The 15,130-nt window shown below is 41.6% G+C and overlaps 2 protein-coding genes across 2 annotated transcripts in view; one reads left to right on the top strand and one right to left on the bottom strand.

Moving 5' to 3' along the window:
• Positions 1-7,902, bottom strand: part of UHRF2 (ubiquitin like with PHD and ring finger domains 2) — a 74,892-nt gene extending 66,990 nt beyond the window's left edge. The window contains exons 1-2 of the mRNA XM_082470936.1: positions 7,389-7,902; positions 1,491-1,724 (exon numbers count right to left, since the gene is read on the bottom strand). Of these exons, the coding sequence (XP_082327062.1) occupies positions 1,491-1,724; positions 7,389-7,541 (387 nt within the window). The 5' untranslated portion in view covers positions 7,542-7,902. The remainder of the gene's footprint in view (positions 1-1,490; positions 1,725-7,388) is intronic.
• Positions 7,903-8,035: 133 nt separating this feature from the next.
• LOC309664955 (uncharacterized protein) lies at positions 8,036-12,601 on the top strand. The gene is made up of 2 exons (XM_082471126.1): positions 8,036-8,611; positions 11,161-12,601. Exons 1-2 carry the CDS (start codon positions 8,292-8,294, stop codon positions 11,333-11,335), a joined length of 495 nt encoding a protein of 164 aa, XP_082327252.1. The 5' UTR covers positions 8,036-8,291; the 3' UTR covers positions 11,336-12,601.
• Positions 12,602-15,130: the final 2,529 nt, after the last annotated feature.

Raw genomic sequence — 15,130 nt, 5'->3', positions numbered from 1 at the left:
TTTTTATTTAGATGCAGAAAACAGATTAGATCATTTGTTTTCTTTGGTTTATTAATATGAAATATTAAAATATTTCTTAACAATGAACTATCCCACTTCCTGACAAACCACAATTAGTCAAGGTATGTTCTTCTTATATACAGTTATAATTTTATTTGCAAAACATAACTTAGGTTTTACATCAATATGTAGTGATACTAGTGTGCTTTTTATCATGTTTTAAGTATCAGTATTACACTAAATTTATAGAACAAATGAAAGCTTTCCTTTTTTTTTACATTTGTGGGTCAATTTAGATATCTTTGTGGGTTTAAAGCAATTCATCAGTGTAGCCAGGCCAGGTACTTTGATACAACTCTTTGCCAGTTTTGATTCTTTCCATTTTTATGGATCTGTTTGCATTTTTCCATAGATCTTTATTTGTATTTTCTTAATTCATTTTGTCTACCAATCTTTAATTTTTAGCCTTGAAAAAGCTCTGAAAAATTAAGTTTGGGTCCCAGTTTATCCCAACCAGTAAGAATTAAGAAAAAATATATGGATAGAAAAAGATGGAGCAAAACTGTCAATTATTCCTACAAAATTTACTAGAATTTGAAGAAGTTGCTGGATAACAAAGGTCAATAAATAAATCAATTGCATTTCTACATACCAAACAAATCGCAATTTTAAAAGGCAACCATTTGTAACAGCATCAAAAACAAAGCTGCTAGAAATAAGTCAAAGATATGTAAACAGAAAAGTAATTGAGAAAGATGTCAAAGATCTAAATTAATGGAAACATCTATCATTCGTGAATGAAGGACTCAACATTGTAAAGATGTCAATTCCCCAAGCTGATCTACAGATAAAATATGCATCGAAATTCCACCAGCACTTTTATTTCTAGGTAAAAATTCCTGAAGAAATTCTTCAACATGTATACCAAGATACACATAGATGGTTCAAAACAGCACAGTTTATAACAGCTAAAACTGGAAACAGCCCAAATACCTAATCATGGATTAGATAAATGTATTGTGGCATGTTAATAAAACGCAGTAACATAATAGTGAAAAATAAAATATCTATATGCAAAAAAGTAAAAGTTCAAATACAGGCAAAACAAAACATTGTTTAGAGATACATACATAAGTAGTAACACTAAAGAAAAATAAAATGACCATACAAGTGAGAACAAGTAGTTTACCTCTTAGGGAGAGGGAGATGTGTTCTGGTAGGGGCACACAGGAGGCTTTAAAAAGGAACTACTTAACCTTGGTGGAATTACACAGGTGTTTGCTTTATTATTCTCTGCACTGTACATATACATTTTATACATTTGTCTATATATCTTTCACTAGTATTTCAAGATTACTTTTAAAAGTTAAAATATTAACAGCCCAATCTTTACTCTCAAACAGCAGTCAATGTTTTCTTGTTCACGACACCCTGAAGAGAACATATCTATATTCTCACAATTAACCAGAAGTCTGAGGAAGACAACATACCTTGTATAGTCCAATGCCAGGATCAATAAGAAAATCATGAGTTGATGTAGACGGCTGACCGGAAGGTCCCACCCTTGGGGTTTTCTTTACTTTAGGTGGACTCTTAGAACAGGGTTTGGCCTGTACATCAGTCTGTTTAGATGTGCTAGGAAGGTCAGGGTCTGGACGAACTAGCAGCTGAATTATATCATTCAGTCCAACATCATAATCAAATAAAGTATATCCATTTTCTAACTAGAAAAAAAGGATACAAAAAGATTAAAATGCTTCTCTCAAGACTCAATCCTTCTACATCCTTAGTTATTCAAATGTCCTAGCTAAATTATTAAAGTAAAATACAGAGCACTGCAATTTAGTGATTGTGAAGCCATTCCTATGGCCTCTGATAACAGTACCTTCTCAGGACCTCAATAAATTCTTAAGAACCATTCTATATCAACTATAGGGAAATCTGATAGCCACTGAAACCAAAAATGTACCACTGCTGCTGTGACCTCATCACCTAGGCAGAAAAACTCTAAACTTCAACAAGTTTTGTGTATTTTAATGAATCTACAAGAAAGGTGAATTTTGAAAGTGAACTGTTTTATGACCTTGTGTTCATAAAGACGTTTAACCATTTTATCTTTCTGAAGAGTAATTTTAAAAAATCAAGCGGAAAAAAAATTCAAGCAGGAATAATTACAATTCTTGCTTATGCTACTACAACTTGCTCAAAGTTCTCTGTAAAGGTGATCAAGTTGTATTATGAAAAGTATTCCACGATGACTAGTGAATAAATTATCTTGCAACTTACCCATATTTTGGCAAGGTCTCTATAAAGGACTGAATGGCGTCCACCAGCCTCACCCCCAACCCCTCCCAAATACGGTGAAGTCCTAATCCCAAGTAACTCAGAATGCGACCTTATTTATTTGGAAATAGGATCTTTACAGATGTAATCAAGTTAAAACTAGATGATAAGGGTGGGCCCTAATCCATTGTGATTGGTGTCCTTATGAAAAGTTTGAATTTGGACAGACACATGGGGAGAAAATAGCCACGTGACTGGAGTGACATTTACAAGCCAAGAACACCAAGGATTGTTAGCAAACATCAAGAAGCTAAAGGAAGCAAGGAAGGATTCTTCCTTAGAGCCAGAGATAGCATGGCCCTGCTGACAACCTGAGTTCTGGCTTACAGCTTCCAGAACTGCTGGACAATAAATTTGTTGTCTTAACCCACCTAGGGTTTGGTACTTTGTTACGGAAGCCCTAGGAAACTAAGTCTCCATTTTGTTTCTTTATGAAAGTCAGTTGGCCATTTTTCTAAACTCCTTGAAGTTCAGAACTACCATTTCCCCAAAAACATTACCAATTTAATCCCTAGTCATTCTTCCCTCTTTGTATGTTAATACCTGTCACCATTCACAGCTCTAACACAATAAAGCCATATGTGAGAAGTCAACCAAAGAGAAAAGAATGAGAATCTGTCCTTGAATGACAAACTTACTAATGTACTAGGTAAGGTAACTTTAATTCAAGTGGTCCAAGAGTACACTTGGCACAATCCTGCACACTACAAGTGTTCACACCGTTAAACAGAATAAGGGATTGAGAAATTCAAATTTTCCAGTGGGGGAATTAAATGAGACATTATCTCACAGATTAGTTAACATGCTTATTTCAAATAAGTCTAAGGAGTCTTCCAAGTCAGTAAGTAGATAAGCCCTTATGGGGACAGGATGTTAACATGGCTTATCTGATTAAAAAAACAAGAACTCCTGGGAAAACCTCAAGGAGCAAAAAACTACACATTCACACCTTCATTTTGACTTTCTCCAACAGCATCCCCTTCCCTCCCCCCCACCCCCAAGTAAGAACACACCAATTCTGTAACAACTGAAAAAGCACAACTTTGATTAAACATACAGCTGTTGCACATTATGACAACTACAAAAAAATGTCATGTTCAAAGTAGGGAAAAAATTAACAGCACAGAACATGCACATTAAGTGGTAGGGCATGCCCCAAAATGAAGATAGCTGTTAAGGTGATGAAATAATTGGAAATCCAAAGTATTTCCATAAACACTTTTCCACTGAAATTTGAGGTGTCAGTGAGAGGGACCTTGGGGGCATTCTTATACCCAACCCCTCTGACTAGTTTCTAGGAAGTGACCTGAGTAAATATAAGCTGCTTAAAGTGAGACTTGGTTTGAAAGGAAAAGTAGCATCTTAAGTCATAGTGAAGCGCTAAGCATATGAAGACATGAAGCCCTGTAATAGAAATTAGGCCCACAATAACAAGTAACCACTTTTCCTCAATTACTCACGCTCGCTAGGATAGCGACTTTTACCCAGATTATATAGGGCTTCCTAATTCATAGGTACCCTCCCAGTTTTCCTGAAACAGTGATTACTATTCACCGCACAGAAAGTTCCACAGAGTTAGGCTATTGTGAAGAGTTGCGAAGACTGTTGGAATGTTATTTTAAAAGTACTGGAAATTCCCTGGCGGTCCAGTGGTCCTTGCGCTTTCACTGCCGAGGGCGCAAGTTTGATCCCTGGTCAGGGAACCAAGATCTTGCAAGTTGCACAGCTAAAAAAATAAGAATAAGTACTAAAGTTCTCCCAAATTTAATGAAAGTATAGATTGAAAATTACCTGCACTTAAAGTATGCTGAGTGGGGGGAGAAAAGGACTGGGTAATTTGGAAATTAAAAACACCTATGAGTTTCATGCATTTAACTATAGTCCATCAATGTCTCACAGCAGAAAATGTTTGATAACTGCCATCCTAGAAGATGGGGTTGCAGAATTTACAATATTAGAGAGGCAGGACTAGTCCTAGAATTTTTTCCTTGAATTGGGTTGAAGGAAGAAATTCCAGGTAACAGTAAGAACGGCAACAGTGATGCAAGGGAAAACTAGGAAGCAAACACGAATTGGCAGTGGCTGAGAAGGCAGAGAAGTCATTCCCAAGGGGCTAATGATAAGGGATGCAGGTGGAGGGCATTACACTTTCACAGCATATACACTATAACACACACACACACACACACACTCCTTTAAGTAGGCAAACACTTTTACTTTGTACTCCATGTGAAAACTGAGTCAGGGGCAAAAGGCAACTACTCAGTTTTTCTTCAGTTCTGGTTCATGCCCCATATCTACTATCTATTCTAAGAGTCCCTACAGTGGTACAGGGAAGGAAAGAGAAGAAGGTAGAGAATCCTTTCGAAGTAGGAAAAACTCTGGATTCTCAAAAAGATTTAGAGATCCACCAATATAACTCTTCCTTAAAAAAAACCCCCAACCCCCAGGGTGCAAACTCAACTTCCCAGAGAAGAATATCCAAATGAGGTTACCCTACTTTAACTGGAACTTACAGCCCTGAATTGCTGCTCTCCATTCTGACTCTTTAAGTAGAGAGAATCACATAATTACAGAGCTTCTCAAGCTTCATTTGCATACAGACCACCTGGGGACCTTGTTAAAATACAGATTCTACTTCAGTAGGTCTGGTGTGAGGTTCCCAGGTGAAACTAATGCTGTTGGTCCTGCTGATCCAGGGACCATACTTTGAACAGTAAGAAACTAGTATGAAGCTATCCTTCAACATTCATTTTCAAACTCTGGTGCTCATCAGACTCTCCCATGGGGTCTTGTTAAATTCAACCACTTGCAATTCTAGGGTGAGCTGAGCATCTATAATAAATATCCACAGGTGATTCTGATGTTTTCCAAGGATTAAAAGCGGCAGATCTAACATACAAAGGTGGGGGGAGGGGGGAGACCATTTACATCATGGACACTGTAAATTTGATTTTATTTATGACATTTTTCACTATGTGGCAGTAAGGCATCTTGAGGAAGGGGTGGCCTTTTTCTAATAAGCACAAAGGCGTTTTACAGGATAAGGGCAGCCCTGTGACACCAATCCAACAGTAGGACACACTATCCTGTCCAAGGACTGTAGACACCAAAGAGGAAAGGAGAATAGAGATAATAATCACTGCCATGGCTACCTGTCAGCTCATAAGGAACAAACACAGCTTCAGCGATGTCTTCCTTCTGTCTCCAACTAAGTACAGCACCCAAGGTCCATTCCTAATTCCTACTGCTTTATCCCTATAGTGAAATCAAAGTAGGGAGTTATCAACTGTCCTGGGTTAGGAGGTACATAATGTTGTTATCCTCAAGTTTTTCCCTGAACCTGGAATAGCCTCCTGGTTTCCTGAAAATGTACCCTGTTGCCTTGAATTTATCCCAATCCCTACCTTTTCCTAAAGACAGCCAGGTGCACATTTTCTTTTTATCGTATTTGATAATTAGACTGTAAGGGGTGTCGCCCAGGAATACATTTTCATGCTTCATTTCTATCTCTGGTGAAGTCACCAAAGTATCCCAGGAATTCATGTACTATTGGTTCCTAGCTAGAAAATAAAATTCAATAAACTTGATTACATGCTTTTCACTTTTGACCAAAAGATAAAAAGGTGTCAGCCACTGGAGGCATAGCAATATAAAGCTACATAGTGTTTAATACACATACATTTATTTCTAAAGCAAAGTTTACAACTAAATTGAACAGCTATTTTTACAAGTCTAACACTAGAAGATCAATATAAAACTGGCTACTAACACATATCAAAGATGCTATCGTTTACTTGAAAACAAAAAAACCCCTGGCTCTTTCTCAGAGTGTAATCTTGTTACTCTGAAATTTCTGGGCAGTTTTCAAAGGGTAAGCCTAGGAAGGGGAGAAAAATATTCCTTTCAAACCCTTTGGCTGTAGGAAAACGGCTACTTCTACCAAATCAAAGAGAGTTACACTTATTTCAAACCACAGGATTGGAGCCAAACTATGATCTACCAACTGGAGGATGCCAACTTCTTTAGTGGATTAACGTTTTTTAAAAAAGAAAAAGGCAATAAAATAGGATGGGTCTGGGTCTCTAGGTACAGGCCATGTGAGTAGGAAAAATCTTCTTCAATGGGCCAGACCAAGGCTAAACTGTTCAACTACCAGTGACGCCCACAGACACCCTCACCGCCAAAAAACACTTTCAGCCTTCAAGTATGTACCGCTGGCTATGCTCCAACTGCTGTGTTAAAAGCTTGAGTGAGGGGTCTATTAGAAGGTGAAAAATAAGAGCAAAACGAATCTTTTACACTGCTTTTCACTCTGCGAACAACCCCCTTGGCAAACACTGGGCAGTTTAAACCTGTCCCGGGTTACATCAACAGCTTCTTCAGCCCAGGTCTCTAATCTGCCCCACGACAGATTTGATTATAGGAAAAGAGGTGAGGGAAGCGAGGGCCAGAAGTTCTGTAAACCCTTCGAATCTTCAGTATATACAAATCCCTTCCACAGTGAGGAGACAGACTTCGGGTCTTATGCCCCAGAGGGAGCAATGTATGTTTCCCCTCCTATTTGGGAGCCCGGAGCCCGGCAGAGATACGGAAGCGATACGAGCCGTGAGCCGGGTCAGCGCGGCTGGGAGCGGGGGCCTCCGACCCTCCCCACCCGCGCTTCGGCATGGCCGCCAGAGCCCGCTGCCCTCCCCGCCCTCCAGGGGCCCCGGACCCCACCAAGCGCGGGAAGCGAGGGAACCCAGGCGCTCTGGCGGGCTGTGCCTGCGGCTGGTGACCCGCTTGGTAAGGGCGATGAGGTCTCGGCGCTCGGGGCGCCCCCGCCGAGCGCACCTGCAACGGGGTCGACCAGGACCCCGCTGCGCCCTGTAGGCGGGCCCAGGGCCGCACTCTGAGCCTCGCGGGTTGCCCACCCGAAGTGGAGCTAGGTGCGCTCTGCGCGCGCGGTGCACCAAGCCCTCCGGCCCGCCCAGCCCACGCATCCCCGTGGCGCCCCGCTGCCCTTGCTGGGCTTCCAGAGGGGTGCGGTGGACGCGCCTCACCTGTTTGCCCCGGTAGAAGAGGCGCTGGCACTCGGGCCGCACGTCGAACAGCGCCCACACCCGTTCGCGCAGCTCCTCAATTGTGGCTTTCCGAGACACGTCCTCAATGGTGCGCGTCTGGGAGCCGTCGATGGTGCGAACCTGGATCCACATCTCGGCGCCGGGAGAAGGGGCCGGCTTCGCTTTGTCTCCCCCTGCGCTCCGGGCGCCGCGCCCCGCCCGGCCCGCGCCGCTTCTCCGGCTGCTCTGGTTCTCCGCGGCCAGCGGGCGAGCGCGCGCACAAGCGAGGAAGACCGACCAGACGCCGGGCCCGACAGGCGGCGGCGAATGCTAGACCGCGAGCCCACCTAAGAGAGCTGAGGAGGGAAGGAAACCGGAACCAGTCGGAAGCGCGGCTGCTTTCGCAGCCCCCGCCTCACAAATAGGAAACAGCCTTGTCTGCACCGCGCGGAGTGTTTACTTATAGAGCTCTAGCTCCCACATGGAGGTCACGGCGCCAACCCAGATCTCGCGAGATCTACCCCGGGCTCCGCCTTAAAGAGGAAGCGACCGGGGAAGTGGCTATAGACCTGAGGGAACTAAAATGGGCGGGTGCGGGGAGGGCGGGGCGGAGGGGCGGGGCCGCCGAGAGCCGTTACTTGCGCCTCAGCGTGCACCTGGGCCCTGGACACGCCCTCTAGTCTTCGGGTGTCTGGCGGTTAGAAGGCAGCCCACATGCGTTGCACCCTTGGTCTCGGTTTCGCGACCCAGAGCGCGAGCGACTCCTCAGGCTTAGCCGATTCGGTTCTGTGGTCTCAAAAACACACCAAAGATGAGAAACTCTGACGTGCACTTGTATGATCATGAGAAGCGGTGTGCGTGCGCGCGGGCGCGGCCTAGATTTGTGAGAAAGCGTGTAAGGAAATGAACCCGCTTCACCGCGCTCAGCCAGACACCGCCAGCCACGCGGCCTGGTGGAGCCGGCCACCAAGGAAAGGCCTTGGGGATCCTTCTGCTTCGCGAACTCGTTTCCCGCCCGCCCGAATGCTGCCTTCGCGCGGAAACCAGCTTCCTGGGGTTTCCCGCCGCTGGGCCGAGGTGGCGGCCCTAGGCCTGCAGGCTGCGGGGCCGGCTGGGATCGCCCTCTACGGGCCCGCTGAGCTCGCAACCGGACCTCGGGCCACGGAGGCGTTGGTGCCGTCGCCCGGAGGGCCTCTCGCGGTTTCCGTTTGTGGACCTTCCGGGTTAGTGAGCATTTGGCCTAAGGGATTGCGGGGTCATGGAAAATGCTTTTAAAAGATGCAAAATTACACACCCCCGAAGAAGGAATTCCAGAGAGCCTACCAGGAATAAATTCTCCGAAACAGGCCCAAAGCAGGGTTACCTAACACACCGAACAGTGGGCTTATTTCAAATAAGAAGGGAGAGAGCATATGAAGGTAGAAAAAATTATATATATAAGATTTTGACTTAATATTGGCCAAAATCCATAACGTGACTATTCAGGCTGGTGGAAATTATTACCTTAAAGGTAGAGCAGCATTTTTGTAATAACCACTTAAGATAACTGCAAGTACGGAGAAGTCCAGTAGTATGATAAAAAAAGATGGCCCAACATGGGAGGGACAGAAAAAAATGGAATACAGATACACACTTCGGTCTCTGCTCTTGTTGAAAATTTTACATTCACTGTATCCTCTAAATATAATTCATCTTGTCTGCTCCTGATTTAAGTAAAGCAAATACTGAGTATTCATTACATGTGTAAATATTAAACATGCTTATAACCTGCCCCAATAAGAGATAGCTATTTGCTATTATAGGATATGCTATGCCATTGCGGAGGCATGTTAAGATTTTTTTTTTTAAATTCTCCGCTCACAAAGAATTTACAATCCAATTCAGATAAGATTTAGAAAAAATGAAAATATTGAAGAATAATTTAGTACTAAATAGTCTGTTGTTGGTTAAAACAACAATTAGAGATGAGTGAGGGGGGACTAGAATGATCTGTGAGCTTAAAGATAGGGGTACAACTTGACCTGAGTTAAATGGTATATTGTAATGAAGGCAGCATTTAAGTGTTCAGTTCGCGGATTGAGATAGACCTGAATTGTAAACCCAGTTTTGCTGTTTTCTTAAAATGTGATCTTGGACGAATTATTTACTTCAATTTCCTCAATGTAAAATGGTGCTTATAACATCTAATGAGTGTAGAGAGTTTAGCATAGTGCCTATCCCTTGCTGGTACACAATAAATTATTTTTGTGCTATTATTATGGAGAGGATTTAGTTAAGTACAGAATGCCCAAAGAGGAGAGAGTGCTTAAGCAAAGACAGGAGGTATGCATTTTTACAGGTCAGAAGAGATTGCATATAAGAGAAAGGTTGACTAAATGGAAAAGAACACAGTGTGAATATTAGCATTCAAAGCAGTAGATTTTGTGGGCCCCAGGGAGAAACTAAGGTTTTTAAAGGAGTCCACTGTTGTGATTAAATATGCCTTTGGAAAGACAGAAGAAGGAATGTGGAAGGATGCCTTAGGGAAAAACTAAGGGACAAGGAGAGGAGGGGGAGATGCTGTCAGAAAGCTTATTGAAGAGGCAATTGTGTCAGTTTTGGTGAAATTTGTGGCAATGGGTGAGAGAAGAAAGGGTAGCTTCTAGAGTATTCTAGAAAAATCAAGCCTATCAGACTTGTAGAATGTGTGGATATGAGTAATGAGGAAAATGGAATGCTAAGAATAATTCCCAAGTTTCCAGTTTGGGAGACTTAAATGATGGTTTTGGTAGATGGTGACGCTCTTAACTAGAAGAGGAAGCAAACTGGGAAAATTCAGTGAGTTCCCTTTGCACTGTGTAGCATTTGAAATGCATCCAAAATATACCTACATGGAGATATCTAAGTGACAGTTGGAAATGCGGTCTAAAGTTTTGCAGGGAAGTAGAAAAGTTCTGAAAGAAGAACTAGTCAAGATCTCCTGTACTCATTCCCATAAGACAATTTGTCCTTCTTAATGTGGTGGGTCTTCCATGGAGAACCCTTGGTGGGGGGGAGGGGAGGATGGAGGGAAACTACTGTCAACATTGGGTATCTACTGGGACAGTATAGGATTTCGGTTAATCTAGTCAGTGTAGATCCCAAATGATTGACAGAACAGGGCTTAGAGCTGTGAGACTCAGAAAAGATACATTTGTCCTGTGCAGACCAAATTAATTACATCTGGAAACATGAGCTTTTGTGAATAGTATGTTACTTAGGCTATAAATAACTGCAAAGAGTGCTTTTATATGTAACAAAATACATCCTTCTGTGTTTCTCCACATAGTGCATGTTGTAACTAAGGTTTTCTCTTCCCCTGCAATGCTGTTGTCTGCTTAGGAAGCTGCCCGGTTTTAAAAACAAGATAGAAGTTCTCTGACAAAAACCATAATATCAGAGAGTTCTGACATACCATGCCTTATTACCAGATGTGTAGCTGAAACAACTTGGATGTGAGCAAGGAAAGAAAAGAGGAATTATTTACATGGATGAGAAGCAAATACTAAAGTTTATGCCATCTGTCATGATTCAGTATTCGTTCAAGTTAAAAGAGGCAAAACAGAAAGATAAAAGATTGATCGTAGAACTAAATATTCTAGAATCTTATCACCCCTCAGAATATCTCATTTTCTCAAAGTCAACACACACACACATATATATGTAAAGTGAATTTCAATCTGGTCTCTAAAGTTCTGATTACCACCTTTTCATCCGCACATCTTTGATGATTACCTTCCTTTTGCTCCTCCAGGGCCACTCTCTACCGGCTGGCTGTCCTGGAGTTCAAGGGCAGAGAGTACATCAATGGGGTCAGTGCTCTCAGGCTTCCAACTGAGTTTGGCCAGTGGGGAGGAAGCACAGACAGGAAACTGCAGGATGGGAAGAGAGGGAGGTCAGTATATTTATTCCCCTGGCTTTCTTCCTGAAAGGTCACCTCGCCTTCCTGGGAAGTCACTACTCCTCCAAAAGGGACCTGCTCTGCATGACTCACTTTTCCATGTTCTGGTAACCTCTCCCTTCTTTTATTTTATTATTTTTTTAATTTACTTTTGGCTGTGTTGGGTCTTCGTTGCTGCACGCGGGCTTTCTCTAGTTGCAGCGAGTGGGGGCTACTCTTCGTTGCGGTGTGTGGGCTTCTCATTGTGTTGGCTTCTCTTGTTGCAGAGCACGGGCTCTAGGCATACGGGCTTCAGTAGTTGCAGCATGTGGGCTCAGTAGTTGTAGCTCGCGGGCTCTAGAACACAGGCTCAGTAGTTGTGGCACATGGGCTTAGTTGCTCCGCAGTAAGTGGGATCTTCCCGGACCAGGGCTTGAACCTGTGTCCCCTGCACTGGCAGGCAGATTCTCAACCACTGCACCACCAGGGAAGCCCCCTTCTTTTATTTCTTTGGGTCTAGGGACTGTAACATTTTTACAGTCCTAGATTCATACATATTCCTTCAGTTCCCTATACCTTGGCTCACAGCCTCTTTTTTTCCCCCTTTTTTCTTTTAATTGAAGTATAGTTGATGTACAATATTATATAAGTTTCAGGTATACAATATAGTGATTCACAATTTTTAAAGGTTCTATTCCATTCATAGTTATTATAAACTGTTGGCTATATTCCCTGTGCTGTACAATATAATCTTGTAGCTTATTTATTTTATACATAGTAGTTTGTACCTCTTAATCCCCTACCCCTATTTTGCCCCTCCTCCCTACCCTCTCCCCAGTGGTAACCACTAGTTTGTTCTCTATATCTGTGAGTCTGTTACTTTTTTGTTATATTCACTAGTTTGTTTTATTTTTTAGATTCCACATATAAGTGATATCATACAGTATTTGTCTTTCTCTGTCTGACTTATTTCACTTAGGATAATACCCTCCAAGTTCCTCCATGTTGTTGCAAATGGCAAAATTTCATTCTTTTTTATGGCTGAGTAATATTCCACTGTGTGCATATATGTGTGTGTGTGTGTGTGTATTTATATCTCACATCTTCTTTATCCATTTATCTGTTGATGGACATTTAGATTGCTTCCATATCTTGGCAATTGTAAATAATGTTGCTATGAACATTGTTGGGGTGCATGTATCTTTTTGAATTAGTGGGGTTTTTTTAATACCCAGGAGTGGAATGGCTGGGTCATATGATAGTTGTATTTTTAGTTTTTTGAGAAACCTCCATACAGTTTTCCACAGGCCCACACTCTTTTGATTGGTCCCTTGTGGGGAAAAACAAAACATTAGAAGTACCTTAACTGGAGGTTTTCTATTATAGTTTCTAATGCTATTTCTAAAAGAACTACATGTTACAAGAAGTGAACTAGAATTTCCATTGACTAAAAAGCACTTCATATCGTGATTCATTACTTAAACTAGCCATATTTTAAAGGGTGTTCTCTTTTTAATTGAATCACAGATTTTTATTGTGGAAATCTACTTCATAGATCATTCCTGTCTAAGCTCTTTAACAAAGGAGAAAATGATTTGGACAAGGACATGTAATCAATGAGTGACAGGGTTAGAGCTTAAATTTCCCATGTCCTTCCTCTTTAGCCAGTGTTCTTTACCCTTCAGCTATCCGTCTTTTGTTTCTCTGGAGGCCTCCCCATCCACTTTGTCCAGAGAATAATCCTCATCCTTCTTGCAGTGAGTGCTCTGGTTCTGTGGAATACCTGATGGTTCAAATAGGACTGGGGATCTGGGATTCTCATTAAACACCTGCAGTTTATTCCTGTTTTCAGTCACATGCCTCCTGAGATTGGTCCTTCTTATTGTTCAACCTTTCTGAGGGTTTTTGGATCAATTTTGCTCAGATTTCTCCACTGAAGGCTGTTAGAGTTTAACTTCCTGATGATGGGGTCAATTTAGTGTTCAACTTCCATTTACAACTTGCTCTGCAAAACAAATTTTAGAGGTTTAAAATAGCAGTCATTTTACTGTTTCTCAGTTTCTGTGGGACAGGAATTCTGAAATGGCTTAGTTGGAAAGCTGGAGTTCTGGATCAGAATATGTCATGCTGCTGCAGTCAGATGCAGTTAGAACTGGAAGAATGGGGACTAGAACAGTAGGGAACTAGCTAGGCATCTCTCCGTAAGAAGTCTCAGGACTTCTCCATGTGGTCGCTCTCTCTGGGCTGAATTGGACTTTCTCACAGCGTGGCTGCCTCAAAGCAGTCAGGCTGCTTACATGGTAGTTGAAGATTTTAACAGTGAGAATTCCAGTGAGCAAAGTGTAAGCTGTATCACTTGTTATGGCCTAGTTTGAAAGTCACATAGTGTCACTTTTACCATATTCTTTTGACCAAAACATTCACAAAAGCCCACTCAGTTTCAGGGGGAGGGGGTAGAGACCCTGCCTCTAGATGGGAGTGGTGTCAAAGCCACATTGTAAGAGTATATGGGATGGAAGATGTTGCAGCCATCTGGGGGCAGTAGAATCTGCAACATAACTCCTCCATCTAAGTTTTCCTTTTTATTTTTTTGGTACAACCAAGAGTTTTCAAGTTATGAAATGCATCAGTCATACAAAAAAAGGTATAGAGAATAATATAATAGACACTTGTATTCACCACCTTGCTTTAGAAATAAAACATTTCAAATTGTTAAAACCCCTCTCTGTTTACATTCCTCTTTCTCTCCCTTTTCCAAAGAGATAAACATTGTCTTATTTATTATTGTCATGCCTGTCTTTATACTTTTAATACATGTATCTCTAAACAGTAGTAAATTTGGGGTCTTTTTAAGCTTTGTATAACATGATTCTTTATAACACTGAAACTTACTTTTTAAACTCAGTATTATTTTTCTGACACTTACTCATGTTGATATATAGCTCTAGTACAAAATTTCTTAAAGGCTCATATGGTAAATGTTAGATTTTTGTGGGCAGACAATTTCTGTTGCAGCTAGTTATTCTGCAGTTGTAGTACAAAAGCAGCTCTACTCAATATGTAAATGAGTGGTGTACCTGTGTTCTGATAAAACTTTATTTATAAAAATAGATGGCAGAGTACAGAATTTGGCCTATGGGCCATAGTTTGCTGACCCCAGCTCTAATATAAAATTTATGACACTTTAGATATATTGTGTTCCTTGAAAGTTATTTTAGGTTATAACTCATCACCAACCCCATCCTTATCATGCTTCTCTGCATTAAGAAGAAATTTTAGGAACACTGAATAAAATTGACAGATTTACTAAATTTTGATTTATGAAAAGCCTCACTGGACTCCACTTTTCGTCTTTTATTCTTGAGGGTAAAGGTCAGTAAACACCTACCTTTAGACCCTTCTAGCCACCCTCTTTTGAACTTAGACTGGCTCTTTCCTACCATGTCTTCTCTGCCTAGAAAATCTTAATTCATATGTTAGGATTTCCTGCAAATGCCACTTCCTTGAGGATACCTTTCCTGATACCTCCCAGCTGAAGGAAAGACTTCCTCTGTATTCCCATACTTAGTTCATATGTCTAACATCTAACTCAGAACTGTAATTATTTGTTTGCATGATTGTCTTCCCCATTAAAATTTTGATTCCCTAGGGAACAGAGACTTAATCTCTTAATCTTTGTTTCCAACACAAACAGTGCTTGGTACCTAGATATACTTAACAAGTGGTTGTTGAAGGATGGAAGGGAGGGAGGGAGGAACTAGTATTCAAGTGTCTACTTGGAATGAGAAACAAGTTTGCATAATATGCAGGGCCTCTAAAGGCAAAGACACTTCTCTTCATCATT

This window comes from Balaenoptera physalus (assembly GCF_965194825.1).
Source record: "Balaenoptera physalus genome assembly, chromosome: 7".
NCBI classification, from domain to species: Eukaryota; Metazoa; Chordata; class Mammalia; order Artiodactyla; family Balaenopteridae; genus Balaenoptera; species Balaenoptera physalus.
Note: the sequence above shows the minus strand (reverse complement) of the source record. Positions and strands in the feature narration are given on the sequence as shown.

Bases quoted from the DNA above. Each gene is read 5' to 3' on its own strand.
- LOC309664955 (XM_082471126.1), top strand. From the start codon at position 8,292: ATGAACCCGCTTCACCGCGCTCAGCCAGACACCGCCAGCCACGCGGCC. The intron at 8,612-11,160 runs GTTAGTGAGCAT...TTGCTCCTCCAG, and splicing joins TCCGTTTGTGGACCTTCCGG to GGCCACTCTCTACCGGCTGG.